Genomic DNA, 22050 nt, shown 5'->3' with positions numbered 1-22050 from the left:
CTTAAAAGCTGTGCGGACATCTAAGAGAAACTGAAAGTTAAGCGTCCACAGGTTCAGTCTGCATCTTGAAAGGGTCGAGAAACAGAAGACTGAGGATGTGTTTTTATTCCAGTTATCATTTCCAAAACAGCTTAGGACAGTGTTTACGGCAACACTCTCCAGTGGATGCAGTCTCTACCTTAACGGGAACAGAGGCAGAGACGGGAAAGGGAGCGGTGGAATAAATGATTAGATAGCAGAAGGACACACACCGACAAGTATGTGATTAACATTTTACTTAAATCAAGGTAAAGCAGTGGTTCCCAACACCATTCAGACTCAGATTGTATCTCGCCGCTTTAAAAAGTGCAACAATAAAGTGCACTCAGAGCTAAGAAGCATTGTTTTCCTCCTCTTTTGTTCTTTACATTGCCCTTCACATACCATAATGCACGGTGAGTAGCACTCAGCGCAGCACTAATAGCTAATGCAGTGCCTCTTTGCTGGTTGCCACAGTGATTTTATTTCTCTCAGAAGGCAGGTGACACAGCGCTGGCCTTGGCTGAAGAAACACTGTTGGTCCCCCGATGTCAATTTGAGGATGTTGGCTTCCCATATTGCTTTAAGATATGCTTTTATCCCATGTGGCATCGAGTCCTATAGGCTGTACTTAGTGCCAGGCTTCTTCTCTACTATCTGTCTATATGGGAGGCATTCACATCAGAGGATTAAAGAGGTGGGTAGCAACTTGTCAGTCAAGAACATTTCATGTGTGTAGAAGTATGTGAGGAGAAATTAATCCAAATTAAATGCAAAATCAGGCTAAACAGAAACATGTAGTAACGATATAGAACACTTATAAAAATGTCCTATTTAAATATTTTAAAGGAGACATACTATGCTCATTTTTGGGTTCATAATTTTATTTTGGGTCACTACTAGAATAGGTGTACATGCTTTAGTGCACGAAAAACACATCAGTTTTCTCATATTGTCCAGTGCTGCAACACTGTATCCCCGCTGTCTGAAACGCTGTTTTAGCTCCTGTCTCTTTAACGTCGCCCCTCTCAAATACCCAGTCTCCTCTGATTGGTCAGCTCACACAGGCCTGACCCAGCATCGCTAACAACAACAGAGCAGCTGTGCTAAATCAATTCTTACGTGCCAAACTAGCTGCAAGGCATAAATTATGCAAATGTGTGACTCTGTGACGTAGTGTCGCAAAGTCTCGGGATTATAGGTGAGACTACTGACGAAGCGTTTCAGGAGCAGTGTTTTCTGTTGGTGCAGACTGACCGTTCTTACTTTCAAGATTTTTTTTACATGCACAAGGACATATATAAAACTCTGAATTAAAGGAAAAAGGTCTCCTTTAATATCCCTCTCTGATTCAGTGAAGCTTTTCAAATAATGACTAACTTTTCAACCATAAAAAAGTGTTGAAAAATCTATATAAATCTTTAAAACTCTGGACATGACATCGCTTTACATAAAAGATGTTTTTTCCAATGTTGACAGAAAAATGTCAGCAAGTCTTGAGCCATGACTGCAGAGAGCAATTCATATAAACAAGAGAGACATGGGAAGAAAGGACCATCACTGGCAGATTCTTTGGTGGATAAAATGATATATTGTGAGTACAGGACAGGAGCGGGTTGAGGACAGCACAATGAGGCCTAATTATTAAGCACAATAAAATAATCTTCTATATGTCAGCTGGAGCACTTACACATCTGAGCTTGCTTGTATCAAATGCCTGTGTGAAAATGAAAAGATGGGAAAATTCCTGGCATCCAGTTTGTTTTAGACTCAAAATGTTACATTGTTTTAGCATTAATTTGGTGATCATCTGTGTGTGTGTGTGTGTGTGTGTGTGTGTGTGTGTGTGTGTGTGTGTGTAAGCAAGAGAGCAGGACTCACATCAACCACATGCTGCAACAGTTCTGTTTGTTCTCCCCTGGCGTCAAGTGCAACAGCGACTGAGGCGAATGGACGGCTGGCCATCTGCTGACGCTCTCTCATCAGTTGCTGTAAAGTCAAACACAGATGACAGATGAGCAAAACACAGAATGGAGTTTAATCACGCTTTAGATTTATAAAGAAAGGAAAATGAAATATGCTCTACTGAAATAATAAAATATCATTATATGCATACGGCGAGGTCCTAAGATACGTCTACTTCTGTTTTGCATTTGTTATGAATGCAATACAATTATATATCATCTTATTATCTTGATAAATGTACATGAATTTCAGAATATCTTTCTATTTCTAATAACCTTATTTTGCTTCAATGACAGCATGCACTCAAGCTGGCATGGACTTCTGGCATGTTTTATTTTGCAAAACCTGAGGACTCATGTTATCCAAGAATGATTTGACATTGGTCCACAAAGCCTCTTGTGATGTGCTTGGGTTCTGCCTGATCGTGCTTTGGATACAACTAATCCAGTTTCTGCAAATCCAGTTATTAGAGTTCCATGCACTGCATGCAAACATTTAGTTTTGCCATGATCTGATGCTGAAAACATCTGTCTTTGCTTAGAATAACCATTTGACTTCTGACACTTTTTTTTTTCCTTTGGGAATCCGAAAACTTCCTGATTATTTGCAAGTTTGTGTGACAGGATTAGAGATTTTCAGTGTGGTCTCATTCTTTTGGACCCCATTATTTACATACAGTATGATATAAATCGTAAATATAAAAAGCCCTCATAAACACATAACATTTGTAAAGACAAAAAACAAACATTTTGAATCTCAGCTGTCGATAATGACGAACTAAAGGAAGTCACTGTCATCCAAAGGCATCCTATCAATGTATTGAAAACCACATACAATTTCCAGTCAGTGGTTTGTCTAATGCAATCCAATCATGATGATAGTATGTGACGATGGCAATAATACCTATATAAAAATGTTATAAAATACTCCAACTTGAGTTTATGATAAGATGCCAAGAAAGAGCCTATAATACACATCAAAGGATTCAAAATGAGAAAGAATGAAAAAAATAATAATAATATGGCAATATACACCCTCAAGGCTATTACAGCATGAGGCTAAAAATCAATTGCAGATATCAATGATGACCCGCTGAAAGACTCACACACCCAACGCACATGGGGAATTATTTTGTACCCCACATTACTCACCGAGCCCGAGATTTATTTGAGGTCTTTCATTTGGTAATGCAGTAGAACAGAATTGAATGGAGTACAAAAAATGTTTATAATGTAAAAATACTTTGTCCATTCGATATTTTTTTATATGAAGCAAACTGCAGTGATAACACAGCTTTTGTTAACCATCCCACTACAATTACCAGGAACAGGAATAGACTTGAAACTGGACAATACTTAGTTAGAAACTGACAACTACCAAGCCTGCAACATGAGTCACCAACATACAGTATACAGCTTACAGAAACATACTCAAATTCTCTTACAGCTTCTCCATGAAAATGCAGTGTTACTCCCCAAGAGTGACACCATTTCTGTGTCTTAGACTCAACGGAAAATAGCTTCTCTTGTTCCCTTCTAATCAATATTGTAAAACAACTAGCACCACACTTTCATCAACAACGCAGTGTCTGATCAATATCGAAACAGGCCACCATTTTAGTGCCAAGGACATCACTGATTGGTATTGGATTTGTGATGAGCTTAAGTGTGTCGCATTAAGATCTAATTGTACTTCAGATTACAAAGCACATCAGGCAGTTGTGATGATTGGACTCATAACCTGCCCTTCCTCTGCACCTCTCTGAAGTACAATAAATATATCTCTATTGTGTGTTGCACAGACTTACGAACAATTTCATACAAAAGTGTACTAATACAACGTATCGAGTACATATGTCAAAACTATAAAAACTTGATTTGCTGACATTTTGTTGGGTGTTATGGGCTCATGGTTCAGGCTTATGATGCTGGATGCTACTGTGAAGGCTAACATTAGTTAAATCCTGTTTTAATAAAAATGTAAGCAAAGCAGGGTTATGTGGGAATTAAATAATCATACATTTTTCCTCATCATACTAACATACATAGCCATGAAGTCATAGGTATATAGGTGTCTTGTTTTGAAAAGTTTAAGGACCCATTAAAAAGTCAGCAAGAGTAAGGAAAGATTGACACATGTAGCAACAGCAGCTAAGGAGTGGGGCTAAGCTAATGGTAAACTGCCCAGAAAACAGAACTTTTTAGCTTCACTGTTGAAGCACGTTCCACTTATCTCACATTATCCCTCAAATAAAACTGTGTGGCTGTTTGGGTCAACTGTATGAGAGCTTGGAGTTCTCTGGTGGTCTCATTCGTGAATAGAAATTTGTCCTTGGTGTAGTAATAACCCTGAGATTCTTGTGTCCAGACCCCCACTCTCAATCACTCTGAATATATTAAGTATTCATTAGTCCGGCTATTAATTGGCAAAATTCAGATGAAGTCTGGAGAGGTTGATAGCATTGTACGAATGAACAAGTGAAAAAACGTCTGTAGAAGACGCTTTTGAATAAACATCTTGGGGTATCAGAGACATTATCTCTATGACAGCTTTAAAAAAAAGAGGATGACAGAGCACTTTATTCATTTTTTACATTATCACAGGTCTGTTGAGGGTGTACACAGAAAAAAGTGATGGAAATGGTGGTATTCAATTAATATGTCAAAAATCTTGATTAGATATTTGGGAGCTAACGGTGACTCATTACTAAGACTTGCACAGGCAGCTCTTCAAGTGGAGCCTAAAATTAAAAAAAAGAGCTCACACTGGCTGACCAAACATCATGTTCTCAAATTTTGCTAATATTTAATGTAAATCTTAAATAAATTCGAGGCTGACACATATATCGGTTGCCTTCATTTGCTGATAGTGGCCTATCACAAATACATCAGTGTTGGAGCAGTGTTTCCCACACATATATGTTACTTGGGTGGGCTGCCCAGGTAAATCAATGGCCGCCCAAGTATATTCAGCGACCCACTTTGGGTTGTACGACATATTTTTCTAAAGACCAGTCTATGCCATCTATAATGCATCGATCCAACACAAGCAACACACAAAGAGGTTAAAAATCTGGAACATGATCAGTGCGTTTCATACATAACGTGTATCATAAATAATGAATTATTGCTTCAATGCAGCCCATGTTGATATTATAATATTTTGAATCATTCCTCTACAAACTAACATTTACCTTTACCAGTTACAGACTCTCTAATGAAGAGTGAACGAGAGAAAAGTTCGGGTGAGTTCTGTGTAAGAACAGCGTTGTTGAATCACTCTGAAAACATTCCCTGGGGGAGGTAAAGCTGAGGAGAAAAAAAAACAGCCACATGAAATTGAGATTGATCACCTGATTGATTTTTTTTCTTTTTGAGGGCTCATGTTAGATTGTTGTACATCTCCACGATTAAACATCAAACAAGCAACACCAAACGTACAGATGTGAGCTGCTGGGCCACCGCAGGTCAAAATGAGAAATTTTGCCCTTTTCGAAAAGATAAAAGCAGGATGGAGGGCTCGGCGGGGTTGTTGCAAAACAAGAAAACAGCTCACGGCCTATTAAGGTTTCCCACACAGACGCTTCAAATCCAACAACATTCATCCTAAATGTCATGGAGCAGAAATGTTATTTATCATGTTGCAGAATTCATTAAAAGCAACAAACCATAAGAAGTAAGCAAAAGCAAAGCTGGGGAATGCTAAGCTTTGCTTTGTGTCTGGTACAGACAACAAAAATGTGCTGGGAATACAATCAACAACGGACCAGAACAATACCAGAGACAATTAAGAAATGAGTATCAAGTTAATGACAAAAGGAAAGAGTGAACTCTTTAAAACTGAGTGACGTTTGCGCAATGACAGACTGATTTAGTCAAGAACACAAGCTGGAGCCATTCACGGTTTTGATAAGGATGGACATGCAGTGCATTGCTATGCAACTCGATTAATTTGGCAAGTGTGTGCCTAAATTATCTGTCTTGTGAGTACAGCATTTTTGTTCCCTTCATTGGATTTTTACAAAAGGGTAAGTGTCGTCCCGCCTTTGAGCATATTCTACACCTTAGCAGGTCACTTTGTCCTTTCCAAAGATCACCGGCTGTAACCACAGGCACTGTCCTTATATAAAAACAAAACAAAACAAAAAATAAAACAATATATTGAATTGTGTAGTCATGTAGTGTTCAGGAAAAAGACAAAATATATGTGCTTTTTTGGTAACAAATTCCCTTTTTTGACTACCTGACAATCTACAAACAGACAAACACACACACAGATCACTAAACGAGGATATGCAGTCTCGTGAACAGCCACTGCATATCACACCGATATGACGCAGGTGTGAATGAGCAGTTTTGTGTGGGCAGTAGTACCATAATATGCATATAGTGGTTTTGTAAAGTAATTAAGTGGCACCTCGTCCTATTTCCATAATTCCACTTTACTCATTAGTGGGAGTCCAAGGGTAAGCTATGACCTATGTTGAACTCACAGTTGCACGTCATCGTCGTGTAACTTTAGAGTGCAAACTTTAAACTGAACAGGGGACAATCAAGGTGACCAGGGGCTTAAGAGTAGGATAATCTTAGTATAGCAATCGATGAGTGCTGATTGAGCTCTTCAAGGGAAGAAGCAGAACGTGAGACCACACAGAGTGTTCAAAGGGACATGTAGGAGTTATGTGGTAAGTAATGTGTTCCTTTTAGTTGTCTTAATGCGGTCACAACAGCACATTAGACAATTGAGCTGTCTTTAATCAAAATCAGTTTGTTTATGATCATTTTTGAGCGACTGACACTTGAGATTTCTGCACAGGAAACAAGAGTCAGGCCACATTTAGACTGACTTAAGCATGGCATGAAAGAAATGAAGCCCTTTCATCGATTTGAATGAGATTAGTCCACCAATGAAACAAGGGTGCCGAGACAAAGGACAAAAAGCCCCAAAAAACCAAAGGGTCGTCTGACCAAGACGTGAAGTTCAGCCAGAATACACCACGACTCCATACATCAATCACATTTGTGATCTCACCACAACGATAAAATGATTGTCGCCATGATAACTTTCCAGACTTGTAAAATCCTGTCAGCCAGAGTTATAAACAGCTGTGTAATGTTTGGGCGTCTGATGAGCCTTCAAGCTCATGAATGATATATTAATGAAGCTGGGCTTACAGGATCAAATTTCATATCTCACCAGTCCCTGAAGCAACCCTCCCCACCAATCAACTCAGCCACTGTTTTAAATCAGAGCGGGTTTTGTCCTAATTATGGTTCAGAAACACAGAATCAGGCAAGGACGCACCTGGATGCACTGGACCAGTAAGAGTTCCAGGACAAATTCTATGGGCTGATGATAGCTTTCAATAAACAGACGCTATTTAGTAACTGGTGGATTTAATTAATGGTATGCTTAAACATAACTGCGGCTAAATAATTGTTTTAGAGTGCCAGTAAGACACCATGTCCCTACACAACGGTCAGTGTGGAGGACGTGTGCTCGTGCCATGTTAGATACATTCACATGTTTGTGTGGAAAACACGTCCGTGATGCAGTCTCGTGAAATGTCAGCGCCCCCTCCCATCTGTTTCCCCCCACAGGTAGCTTCAAAGAGGTCAGCCGTCGTCGTCCTCCGTGGCATTTACAGCTGTTGTCTTCTCATCCCTTTGTCCCCCCACTCAGGATCCAAGTCTCGTCACCTATCCGCAACTAAAATTATTCAAATGCGACAGCTGCACCTTTGGTACACAGTCTTTTCAACTCCTGACAGAAAATTAAAGCCCTTATCCAATTACTGCATTAGTGTGGCGAAAGATCAGCTTTGTAGGATTGAGCCAATACCAGGAATTACGCATTTACCACCTTTTGGCTTCGAGTTTCTGAGAGGCTGTCAGTGGTTTTATTTTGTCCTCCATTCACAGCTTCTTTTCAAAATCACACAATGACGGTGCCGACTTGGTTATGTACAAATATTCATGTCAAATGTGTTTCTAGTAAAAAATGGATAAAGAAACTGGCTCATATAAACACATTGCTTTTTAGATCTAACACAACCCAGAAGTACTTCTACAGATTTCACACCACAACGCCAACAAAAAACATCCAAAAGTTCTATTAGCACCACACTTCCATATGCCACTTGGCTGGATCAGTGCCTCAGTATTGTCCCTGCTATCTCAAGAACCCTCATTAAGAATTGTTTCTTCCATATCCTTATGTCAGATGGCGGCTTGTGAGCATTAGATGGCTTTCAGCTCCATATTTGTACAGGCCACGCAAGCGCAAGGGCTGTTCGCAGGCCCCTTCAAATTAAATGGACACAATGCTCCATGAAGAGCCAATCAGTTCACCAATGGACAAGATTGGCGGAGCAGAATCAAAGACTTGGTCTTGTCCCAACACGAGAGTAATGACCAATTCCACTGAAACTCTGGTGATTATAACTTCCCATCTGTAGTGACAGAATGCCTCAAGTAGAGATGAGAAAGGAGGAGGCTACAGAGGTCTGGTGAGCTCACTTCTTTCTAACGCCACACTGCCAGATTTCTTTCATTTTCAGACTCTGGCAAACCGACACTGACTCAAGAGACCCTGGAGGCAGTTTATCAGATTTCACACAGCTGCCTCTGGAGCCATCAATACTTAGTACAGCTTTTTTCCACATATGCAGTAGCACTCCAAATCACCTGAAAACAGACTTTGATTTGCAAATATTCTCCACCAATCCATTTATTGATCCAGATACATGAGTCTGACTGAGCTGCTGTCAACTTCCCATTGCACTCTTCAGGCTTTTTCTTACTTTTCTAATGTTGAACTTGATTTGTTCAAGTTTGTCACAGTGAAGGAGTTGCCATAGAAATTATTGTCCTACATCTTTTTGTATGTGAAGCCAACAAAAAAATGTCTAAATTTTATTAACTTTTGTGTATTTCTTTAAGATTCCCTTTAACACTGAACTTTTGGACACTGCTAGTGTTCTTATGTTATGACAATCATGTTATGGACCTACAGTAACAATCACTGTCCATTTATAAATGATCAAATCCATTGTTGTCTGACCAGATGCACACCAGAAATGGATTGAATAACACTGTTACCATCTTTCTTAAATCATTTTATCGCACCCACTTTAAAATAGAGACTATTTTTACGGTCCAACTTGAGAAAAACTACACCAAAGCAGAGACTGACCTTTCTAGGACACACGGATGGATTCTCGTATAATTGTCCTCTGAGCAGCCGATGGTACAGACAAAAGAGGTGTTTTTAAAAGGAAAGACTGATTATGTCTGCACCTGTCAGACACTGATAATGACGCTTAATAAACAAAAGTGAGAAAAAGACCCAAGTTAGAGGTTGTTCAAATGATTGTAGGATCCCATTCACAAGCTGAACGATTAAGTATTTTGTACTAAATGTGTAATTATCAGTACAAATGGAAGTAGACGCAAACGGGCTTGGAACAACATTAAAAACGTACAGTGACTGCAATCTGAGGTGTTCAGGTTTAAAAGTAGTTCTTTAAAAATCATTTTCAACCCTTTTAATACATACAACCAATTTTCTCTGACAGGATGCAAAACTGACCTTCACTAGTTATCACTTCAAATGATTCTACTCATTTAGTTATTACGGAAATGTGATGAAAGAACCACCAACATAAGAAGCAGTTAAAGACTACTTGCAAAGCTAAGTACCCATAATAGCACTGAAGAACACCCTCTAGGCTGTTACAGCTTTCAGGAAAAGGTGACCAACACACAGCTTTACTTTACAGCTTCTCTTTAAAAGTAGGGCAGCAGAAATGCCACATCAGGAACCTTAAGGCATTATTTTTTCTCAGGTTTATAAAGCCATGCACCAGAAACCTTCATGTTCTGCATTGTTTAGTAGTATGACGGTGATACATTTTGAAATAAATTATAAATACTCAAATCCTGTTGACCCTCTTTAAGTTGCAAAATTTCAAATGTCAGGTTGTAGCTACAGGTTTTCAGCATAATTCACAACAAATCTGCAATAATTTCGCCTTTGCAGCCGACAAACGCGGATGACAGAGTGAGACTCAGTTGATTTTTAGGGTTTAGGACAGATTCGGATTCAGAAATATGAGCACAGTGAGGAATGCAACGTGCAATTGTGGACTAGATCCAAAAAAATTACCATTTCCTGCTACTAATTGAGCTAGAAACCACATGGTAACCACCGGCAAGGACGATCTTCAGGGAATGTGAACTTAATAGCAAATACATATATTAAATGAGTTATTAATTTATTCATAGATATGAACTGGTGTATCATCTGCAAAAAAATATTTCGGCCCATCTCAAGTGTTTTTTGTTCTTCTGACAAAACTTTTCAATCACCTGGAATTAAAAGATGGAGATTTGTATTTATCTATTTATCTATTTTCATATGGCAGCTGAAGGGCAGCAACAAACAGATGATAGGAATGCCAAGAGCTGACAGGAAAAGTGAGCAGAATATCAATGACGTGAGCCCATCTGCCTGCATTAATTTTTATTGGCTTTAATTCTTTGGATAGGCATGATTCGCTGTCACGGTAGCTATCATTCTTGTTTATTTTCATATATCAATTAGAGGATATAAAATTCAGATCCTATGATTATCAATGTCATCCCCGAGGGGCAATAAATTGTGGGAGCTTTATTAGTAGACTGCAGGTCATAAGGCTGGATGCAAACCAAATTAAACTTCCCGCTATTGAGTACCAAACAGCATCCAGGAGAATATAGGATTCACTCTGAAGAGATGGAAATGATGGCTGCTCCTGCAGAAATCAGCAACCTGCTCATGCAGTTTAGGTTAAGGGCAGTGAGGTGAATTTATATACATTTGCGCTCTTCCTCAATTTTCCTGCACGGTATCTTTCTTACCCTCTTTTTTAATTTCTACTGCCAATCATTTCATCTTTCACCCCTTTTCATCCACATCTTTTCTCAATCCCATCCTTCATACCAACACTGAATATTAATGGTTCATTTCTATCCCCTTTTCCTTAAGTCACTCACGGTATCTCTACTCGCTTCCTTCATACTCTTTCCACTCGTCCACGTAAATTAAATCCACAATTATCTGAATAACTATCTTTCCTTTTAACCAAAATTATTTCTGACACAATAATGGACATTGCACTTCTTAAAGAAGCATTTGCAGACACAGACCTTGTCTGAGCGGTTGTCTAAAAGCTAAGGAACTGAAGCTGTTGTCATAATGCTGAGAGCACTGGATGTCGATATGCATTGAGTTTAGGCCTGTGACATCATCAGCCCAATTGATCAGCCCAATCAGCCAGCACACCTTGTATTCATCAGCTGTTGCTTTTCAACAGCTGATAAATACTGCTGTTGAAAAACAGCTGTATTTATCCTGCTCTGGATAAATACTGCTGTTTATCCAGATCAGGATAAACAGCAGTATTTATTTTATACTGCTGTTTATGAGAGATGGTTTTCTCTGCATCCTGCAGAGCAACATTTAAACCAACTGCTAAAACAGCCAATCTGTATCTGAACTTTATAGTGTAGCTTGACTCTTATTTTTTATTCATTGTAATTTAGATTCATTTATCAAGATTAGTTTCTCCTCTGGCAATTAGGGATGCACAATATACATTGAGCCATAAATAAAGCAGATAATACGAAGCCAAATTGCTTTTATTGACAAGCACAGCATCGACAGCGGCCATAGGTTTTCAGTTCTATAATAGCCATTTGTTTTATATTGAGTATTTAATACCACTGACATGTCTGAATTGACAGATTATGTCAAAGCATTTCATTTGAATTCTTAGGCAAAATGCTCCATAAAAGAAAATGTGTTTTGATTTAATCTACTAGAAAAGACAAACAGACATTTTAAGGGCCTTTTTTGTTTTTGCTGTAACAGCAGTTTCAAATATGGATAGATGAGAGCTTCTTATTTTCAATTTATATACAACACAAGGTTGTATAACAAAGCTCCAATTGTAGTTCCCTAAGCTACACACAAAAAAACTAAACTATACAAACTAATGATTAAGCAAATTAAGTAAGAACATTCATTCGCTAGATACTTCTGCATCTTTTGCCAGATGGCAGCAGGGTGAACACCTGACCACATCGATATCACTCGTGCTCGGTAGTTGGGCACCAATGATGGTCCAGTCTGGTTTTAATCACTTTCCACCTGATGCAGAACCTTCCAATCCTAGGTTGTGAAGCAACCATGCCAGTTTAACCAGTTATCACTTATCTAATTGGTATTGGCTAATAAAATATCCAGATTGTGCATTGATACTTGTAATTATTTTTGGACCAAACCAAACTGCACAGGCTTAACTGCTAAAGTGCAATCTTTCTTAAGTGTCCAAGTGTTTCAGAGGAACGGGGGGCATCACCATGTTGAGCGTTGATATTTGCAGATTTGTAAAAAGCATTTTTATGGACTTACTTCTCTCCGTCGTGAAGCCCAGCAGGTCTGTTTGATCTTCCACACCACCGCTGCCACCAGGAGTAGTGATAGAAAGCAACTGAAATGAAAGAGGAAACAATATCAAACAAGTGGACTTTAAGTAACAATAGCTGCCGTTTAAAAAGTACCCACACGTGTTCCTTACAGCTGAGTTTCATGTTAATATGTTGCAAGTATCCCAATATTCACATGGAGTCGTTAACCAGCTACCGATATTTCCTCGGCTGTGTCTTTAAGGACCCCTCGGCTCTGATTGGTCAGCTCTCCGAGACCTGAGCAGGCACCGCCCACTGTATTTTCTGTGTCAGTATCAGCGCTGCCATAGAAACGGCCCATGAGGGAGGCATTGCAGAGGGCGGTGACTGTATAGTTGTGACATCACAATGTTACAGAAGTCCTGACAGCTCATTTAAAGGCGCAGTTTCGGATTGTCTTGATACTTTCAAAGTATTTACATAGCACCAAAAGAAAGACTTGGAAATCTTGGCCTTCTACAATATGAGACCTTTAAATATTCAAAGTTTCCATCTAACTTTAAAGAAGACCAAGAGATGATATGAAGAAGCAGGACATTCATTTTCTTAGCAGAGTGAGTATTTTGGCTGATTACTTCATTTAATAACCCAGCAGTAAAATCATTAGTCAAGGGAAATTCAGCAAGGTCCGAGAGCTACTGGAATGGGAAAATATGACTGATTGAGAGCTTCCACTTCATTATCCTGCTGACAGATGAGAATGTAAAGATTATTATGTGCTAAAGGGACAAAAATGTGTCTGTGGGGGTCTTTAGTGCCAAAGAGGGGAATATATTCATGGTTTAGATATCTACAGTATGCATTTGAGTTAGGTAAAAAACTTTAAGCATCAATCCAATTTAAATACAAGTGATAGCTCATTCATTAAGTATTATATCATTTCCCTTTGATTATTCTATCCTCACTGATTTAGAATGGAACATGACCCTGTTCCTGATGTCCAGGAACAAAGACAATCACATTCGGATTTGAAACACATACTGTAATATGACCAATGAGCCCTCGTCTTTAGGGACATGCCACATTTCTAAAGCGGGCAGTCTGGTCCAATAAGCACATTTCACCAGAGACACATGACTAGCTCTGATTTCAGGGGCCCATTTGTTAGCAATTTAAACGAGGCTTTCACTTTGCCTGCCACACCTGCCAGATCCATCGTCCGGGATCTTTGAAGAAGTTCGATAACGCCTGTGAGGAAGGTGATAACACTTGAAAAAAATACAGCTTTTCAAATACAGTTAGGCTACGGAGCCAAGAAAACGAAGGGAGGCGCGATTAAAGTGTTGAGTGATGGGAAACTCTTTGCTTCAAACATCTCGTCATCGCGGAAGGATTTTATTTTAAGAGGTGCACATGCTGGGAACCCTTTCATTCTTTTAGAAGTATTCGCACCATCTTAGACACCTTTGAAGATAACAGTGAATGGGGGGAGAGTGTTGTGTGGGCTTCAATGACATTTTCATGTGGCTGAAGTGACAAAAATCCCTAGACAGATGTTTGGCTTTCATCGTCAATTTTTTTGACAGTAAAGAAGCTTAAATCCACATCACTGTACCTTCTGCCATTATTAAAAGGAGCTCTGCAATCATTCATGCTCTGACTCTTCGAGGTGTTGAAGGACAAATGTAAAATTCTTTACACAAAGATGCAAAGTTTACTTACAAGTGCTTATGGGTAATGGATAGGATGACGTGTAGATGTAGATAAGGACAGGTGTGAACTTCCTATTTTTCTAATCTTTATACCACCATGATTGTGATAATGTCACACAATGTGTAACATGAGAAAACTGGCCTTTGACGTAGAGGACACTGAACTCAACACTGCTGTCTTTTAATTACATGCTCTTTTCTGTGACCAAAAGGATACAGTTACCGCAAGGGAAAACAATCAATAATATCTATAACTGCTGTACAGGCTTTTTTGGCTGCTAAAACGGGAAAAACACGATCCAAAAAGCTTTGTAAATAACATCCTTACAAAGCTCAATATCACAACTACTTCTTAATACCCCATATTGTGCTCATTTTGAGGTTCATATTTTTATTTTGGGTGCCTACTAGAAAATGTTTCTAAATGTTACAAAAACACACATTTTTCTAATGCGGTCCATTGCTGCGGCACCTCTATTCACGCGTTGTCTTAATGCTCCGTTTAAGTGCCTGTCTCTTTAAGGCCCGCCCCCCTAACAAGCCCAGTCTGCGCTGATTGGTCAGCTATCGGAGGCCTGAGCAGGCACCGCCCACCATGATTCCACCCTTGCTCTGTCTGTGATTTTGCAAAACCATGGTCATGCTGTGGGTGTGGCAGAGGGCTGTGACTGTACAGTTGTGACATCACAACCTTACAAAAGTCCTCACTGCTCATTTAAAGGCACAGTTTTTGAATACGGGCTGTGTGCATTTCTGTGGATTGAGCGTTTTGATACCGTCACAGCAATTTATATGGCACCTATATCCGCTTTAAAATAAAAAATGACAGGAACTCTCACTCTCTACAATATTGGAGCTTTAAAAAATAAAGAAAATTATGAAGAAATCTTAAACATCTTTAAAGTTTTTAGACTTGTGCATGAAAGCAGGTGAAATGACTGACTTAGCAACACCAATGTGCATGTGTACACACTTGCATAACAGTATACAAGCACACACAAATGGATGTGACTGGAATAATGCCAATTTTGTTAATTAGTATAAATTAGATCCTGGGGTTCCAATGCAAGTATAGTGCAGCAACCTTTTAGAGAGTTTCAACAGCATCTAATCAGAACACAGAAAACAATCTGACTCTAATTAGATTACAACTTTTTAGGCAGTAATGTGCAAGTAAATATCGTTTATGAAGTCACTCAGATGAAAAAGGCAAATGAGGAAAATATACTCGGTGTCTGAAAGGCTTGAAGTGAAAAAGGTGCGCCGATATTTGAATAAACTCAGAGGAGAAAACAGAGCCCGTTCCCAGTCATGCCGTCATCCCTTCACCCTCTATCTCTCATACAAGGAGGTCTGGAAACCCTGTGGGGTGATTTGACATTTTGTCATCAGGCTGATTATGTTTCCCGCAGGTTCATCCCCTTCAAACCTCCGCAACACTTGCACGCACACACACATACAACGGCTTGCGACTGCATCAGGGCCTTTTCACTTTTTCCTGAGTTTATGGGTCAGTGAAGAACTGGACACCAAGGATGCAGAAAAGACTCGGAAGAATTCGTATAACCTACATGCCGATGGAAAAAAAACAAAGGCAGCAACGAATATGCTGCATACTAATGGAAAGAGATACACAAACCTGGGTAGTAAACAGGCTATGTGCTTTGTGAATGCTGCGGTTGATTTCTATTGGATTTAGAAATCACAAACCAGAACAAGAATTAAATATAGTAACAAGTAAATTTAAGAAGAATTTGTTCATTTTAAAAGGGTGCACTTAAGAATTGGCCACGTCAAATTCATTCATACTCATTAGCTAGTTAGCTCAGCTAGTGCTCCTAGCCGAGTCTGCCCGGACTGGGAACTCACAACACCGAGGGAGTGTTGGTGTTTTTTTACTTTACTGGACTATCACCTCCTGAGGCACAAAGTGGTTCGGGCTAGCTGGTCGGCATGCATTCAGTACATATCTCTGACACAATACATGGACTTTTTATGATGTGTGGTCAGAACTGTTACTGTTAATAATAGTAATTGTAACATAAACTAAAATTGCTACATATTGCACCGTCAGAAAAGACGGCTTCTGTTCCAAAACTGTTAAGTAGAAAAAAGTGTCATGCACTCCGGCTCCATAAGCATTTCTCTTTATAATCGGATGACATTTCAGCCCTCAGTTCTTCTTCAAGATCGTCTGCCACACTAAGACACTGATACATGATGTGGGCCACACACTAGTAACACATGTGGTAGTGATCAGACAATCATCTTCCACCACTAGGGGAGGAACAAACTATCTTTTAAGGACTTAAAGCTTTGAAATAGACAGAGATGCATAGATACAGCCAATCAAATGACTTCCGAATTGAAAAGAAAAAAATGTACAAGTTAATATAACAGTATTTTTGGAAAAAGTTAAACATCAGCTCTAAATAAACATCACAAACTTTATCTAAATATCCCGTTCCAGAAGTGCTCAAAACTTTTCCATGAGTCCGTTCTGTGACCCTATTTAAATGGTTTCCTGTGCGAATGATGCAAGCTGCTGTCAGACACATTTTAGATAAAATATACTCTGTCCTTCTCCCCTTTCCTTCCAAGCATTCCTGAATTTGGCTATTTAACTGTAATTTGATCGGATGTAGGCAGAAGATAACCAATTGTGTGACAGCTTTTTCGGGGGAAAAAAGTTATTGTGGACTGGGCAGTGATGGGCAGGTGCCTCGGGCGAAGACTGTCTTCTATTCCCACCTTGACAGCTACACAGATAATGTGTTGGTCCATCAGCTGCATTGGGTAGCATGACCTGGATTAAAATGAACACGCCTATACACAGAATGTGCAGTGTGGCAGCTCATGTCAGTGATTTTAAGTGAGAATAATTCATGATTACTGCTCTCCCGCTGATTTGTTTATGTGCCTCTACTCCAAATCTAACAATTCACTTTGGCTTCCCCTAGCTGGAGGTCTTTAAGTATATCATTACAACCATGTGCATCCAAACACAGCATCATTTACTTTAAAGCTTTTTGCAGGGACAGCAATTTATTGTCATGGCTCCTAAACATTTATCACGATGCTAAATATTTTATAGCTAACTCACAGGTCATTTGTGAGTTAAGTTATGATAAAGGGTGGGTCTTTAAATTTCACAAGCATAAGATTTAGCCTATAACCTGTGACACTGTGTTAGAGATGCAACGCTGATCTTTTGAAACGCCACGATCTAACTTCAAGCATCAATTTTCCAATTACACTCACATCCTCTCAATATATTCAGGCTTTGCTGTGCTTTTCAGAGAACTCAATTGACTCATTTTAAACATTTCAATGAGGAGAGATTTCCATCGCAGCTCTCAGGATGAAAAATCATTAAGAGCCCTCGTATCTTGATCGCCCCTGCCTTCTCTTTAGACTGCACTTGCACAGCAATATGCACCTATTCAAATGGTTCGCCGGTTCATTTGCCACTTGGAAAAGTAAAATCCCTGCCTTGAAGACACAAGAAGCATTTACATGTACCCGGTTGAAAAAGGACCGGTCCAACAGGCTCAAGTAACTCAGTAAGTCCCGAGAGAGCGGGAGGAGGTGGGTCGAATTCTGGATAATGCTTTTAACTGCAGAACACTTAGAACAGCTAAAACAAAAGACAGACTGTGTATATTTTAGTCCTATAAATATTTGACTTACTTACCTGAAAAATGTCACAAAGAACTGGACGAGGTCCATGATACTGTTGTGTTGGGAGAAGGCAATCTGTTAGAGAAAAAGAAGAGACATAGAAACACCATGTCAGAAATATGAAAAACTACTCTAAATGTACATTATTTTAAAGTCTGCACGTCATGTTTTTACATTTGAAGCTTCTACTGAGGTGTTCGAACAAAGGCTTTGAATGTATGTCGTCATATTTTATGACATCATCACCCTAAATAGAAAAATTATAATAAAAAAAAAATAGAAAAAGAAAAAACAGCTGAAGAAAATCCTCAACTCATCAGATTTAATGTGTTAGTCTTTTCTACACTCGTCATTGTTATTGAAGGGATGACTTCATGATGGAGTGCGGAGCAAATCCAAATACATACTATGATCATCTGCAATGTAACAATTACAGTAAGTAATTCACAATAACAGTGTTAGAGTCAAAATGTATTTTTTGTTATTGTGGTTATACAAATGTAATTCATGGTGCTGTTCCTGAGAGAGAAAACCCTCCTTCGACCACAGTGATATAAATATTGTTATTGAAAGGCTGAACGGCAACAAATATGTATCAAGTAGAATATTGTGTTACATAAAAACATGCTGTGAATTTGATCCTTTTTCAATAAATTTAGACTTTTGGACAACGCTATGGATCACGCGAGTGAGAAACAATCCCGGGCAGCCACCAGTGGAATCTAATTCTACAAAGAGTATAGTACTCGTGTTAGTGAAGCCTAATCTTTAGCTGCAAGTATGCAGATATACCAGGTTTAAACAGAATGAATAGACAGAATCTAATGTTCCTGATGGGCCAAAGACAAAGCAATAAAGTACATGAAATAAGCACAGAAAGGTCAGATGGGTCAGACCACTGTGTTTTACTCTACATCGTTAAAGGTTACAGTTAACCGGCTGGAAATGACAACCTAAATAAAATAAAATCAACTGCCTGCTGTGACTGCTGGCATGATGTCACCGTGATCAGGGCTATATATTATATATTATATATCTATATAAAAAACTGTGCAGCATTAGACTTGTAATGTAGAATTTGAATGTCGATGTTTTGAAAGTTTCAAACTGTTTCACAAAGCCCTAGAACAAGGCTTTTTTTTTTATGAAGCACATGAATTTAGTGGAACAAAACAAAAACAGAGCAGCAAGCTTTTTGTTTGAAGACAATCTGTAACCTCTAAAAAAATAATTGGTTGCAATGAATGTTTCACAACATCTGAAATAATTCATCTACTGATACTTTTAGAAGTTGAGTCAAATATTTCTAATCTGATGAATTCTGGGCCAACATCAAGCTCTGCTTTATTGACTTGAAGCCAGAGATGAACAAATACTAACTTATTTAGACTTTTCAAAATCATTTTGTTTCTGCATTACTCACTGGACTACTTAATATTACCATTAAATTCTAAACTTTCTTCTTATGTCAGCAGCATGGCCTGTGAATAACGGCTCATAAACATGTTTTACCTTCATTAAAAGAGGAATTACACACAGCGCCAGCAGCTAATTCACATCTGATAGGCCACATCATAGGGACACGTCAATCTCTACCCTAGATGCTTTGAAGGCTTTTTCTCCGGGAAACATTTACAAACACGTCATCTTCAGCCGTATCGAGCTCCTTCTGGTTGACAGCACGTAGGGTTTGGTAATAGGGCACAAATTGTGCTTTTAGAGGTGGATTACTTGCATCATGTCCGATCCTTTGAATGATGATGAGGCAGAACTCTTAAAAGGTACTTATTTTGCTGATACCATCACTGACAGATGGTGCTCTTGTCTTATTGCCAAAGCTAAAGACTGGGAAAAGGTAGTGGAGAATTCAAAAAGAGCAGATGCACTGGTTTACTATTGCAGGTGTGAAAGGAAAAACATCCTGCTTTCCCATTTCTCATTCATCTAAAATGATAAACTACAGACAGCAGCAAGTGCATTTTAACTTTGTCAACTTCGTCTCTCTCGCAAACTTCTCCCACCTTTGACTTTTTCAGCCTTTCTAAGTAGAACATGAGAATCACTGATCTGAAATGAGATGCTCTCTGACATGGCTAACATGACTCAAAAGCACACATTACACATTTTGCTGGCTTTTTTAGTAACTGGGACAGTTCTATTCAGTCCTCACAACCCTGCTCTTCACATAATATGAGGTCAAAGCAATACGTTCGGGGTTAATTTGATTTCAATTTGTCAATCTCGGCCAATCAATCTCATCATTTAAGAATGTACTTCCATTATACCTGCCCTTTTATTCCATTGAACAGTCTCTTAGGTAACAATTATACTGATGTCACAGAAAAATCTTACCTCACGACCTTCCTTAACTATCACGAGTGCATTCTCAAATTCTGCTTTTATCCCTATGCACTCATCCCTGCATCATAAAGGCAAGCAAGGAAAGAGAGGCCTTATCCTGTTACAGAAGCTATCTGCTGTAATAGCTCAGGCCAGTCCATAATAAATAAGTGACGGTTGGCCAGGAAATCTAATAGAAAACTATTACTGGGCCACCTTCATAGATGGACTGACCCCCAAGATATCATTACCCCCACCGTGGTCAGTCCATGTACTTTGTGAAAGGGAGGGACAGAACAAATGTAAAAATCAATACTTGGAAGTGGGCTAATTAGAAACAAGGGTAATTGTGTGATATTTTTAGGAATGGAAATTGTACCCATCACATTTCTTTTGTAAAAGTGCCTGTTTTTTGTATAATTATACAATTTTAGCAACACAGTTGTTGCAGATTTAATGGCTTTTAATCTTTTTCAACAACAATAAAACGTGAAGACCATGCCAAAGTCTATAAATGTACATTCTCAAACCTGCAATAACTCATATTCTTGGCACGCGCATCTTATCGACTATATTTCCTATCCCGATATTATCACCTTTTCAGTTGATATGGTGCATTTGTCGGCAAAAAGTTGCCTTTTACACACACAGCAGATCTGGAGTCATGTTTCTGGCCACCTGATAAACGCGATTCCAATAATTACTCTCTTTGAATATCTGGCCCTTTAGCAGCTAAATGCCCCACCAGTTAGTCTCTAACTGGGTCTCCCTGCTGCTTGGAGCTAGGCAGGTAGAGTGCAGCAAGCTTTTGGAAACAAGCGCCTGCTGCAGGGAGAAATGACACCATGAGAGTGGTGAGAGCGAACAGAGATGCTATCCAGCGCCATAGAGCTGAGGGGAATTGATGAGTTGGGTGATAATTCTTTGTGAATTTGTCACGAGCGGCCCCTTTCACATTACAGTATGCATATACTGTGTATCAATCTTACCACTTGGTACTGCTCCTGTAATGTCAGTGCTGACTGGCAGGGTAGGAGCATGGGTTGTTGATGTTCACCTATTAAGCACCGCTAGTGGCCAGGTAATGAAGCAGAGTTTTTGATTGATTTCATTGATAGCATGATGTTAATGAATTGCAAGCGGTCATGCTCTACTATCTCTGTCATAAAAATGGCAAATGGCATTGTGTTAACACCAGGATTGCCAAACTAACGCAAGAGAAATCGCTGCTAAAGACGGCAAATGTCCGGTAGCGCCTGTTTACGTAAACGCCACCAATGACAAGTGATGGCATGTGATGGTCTCGAAGGGTTGTCCCCTTTCATAGCAGGAGATTTCAACCACAACCCATTGTAACTCCGCTCTGAGAGGCAAGAGGGCACTTGAAAACAAGGGGTAGGGTAAAAAACTGGAGAAGTGATTGAGCATTGAAATGTATTTTTGAGCAAACAGAATTGTGTGAATCTGAAGCGCTTCGATTTACAGCGTAAAACAGTTTGCGACACCGGATGTGTTTGTTATAATCACAGCTCTAAAAGCACTGCCTACATGTGAAAGAGTAAATGTTTGGTCTCCCTTTAATTCAGTGTTCTCTTTACTATGAAACCACTGACTCATTCACATCAGTGCTATCGGTCCTGTATTCCATTTGAATTGTATTGCCTGTAGGACTAAACCATGAATATTTTTGACAAAAGCTTAATTGTTGTTTTCCTGCAAACCCCCAAATAACCGACAGCAAATGGCACTTCACAGTGCTGTATTTTTGCCCCTTTCACCACATCAAAGCCTCAATCTCCTCCATTCACAAAGAGGGCTGGAAAAGGTTAAATGGTGCTTTGCTGTTGCCAGCTAAAAAACAGCTGTGCACCTATACACGCTAA

General features: G+C 39.2%; 1 protein-coding gene across 1 annotated transcript in view; it reads right to left on the bottom strand.

Annotated features, from left to right (window-relative positions):
* The window catches only part of atrnl1b (attractin-like 1b), a 73478-nt gene that overhangs the window by 8920 nt on the left and 42508 nt on the right, over positions 1-22050 (bottom strand). Inside the window, exons 25-27 of the mRNA XM_084341418.1 lie at positions 17841-17902; positions 12439-12517; positions 1900-2007 (exon numbers count right to left, since the gene is read on the bottom strand). Coding sequence (XP_084197544.1) covers positions 1900-2007; positions 12439-12517; positions 17841-17902 — 249 coding nt within the window. The remainder of the gene's footprint in view (positions 1-1899; positions 2008-12438; positions 12518-17840; positions 17903-22050) is intronic.

Source organism: Pagrus pagrus (genome assembly GCF_965226575.1).
Source record: "Pagrus pagrus genome assembly, chromosome: 21".
Classification (NCBI taxonomy): Eukaryota; Metazoa; Chordata; class Actinopteri; order Spariformes; family Sparidae; genus Pagrus; species Pagrus pagrus.
Note: the sequence above shows the minus strand (reverse complement) of the source record. Positions and strands in the feature narration are given on the sequence as shown.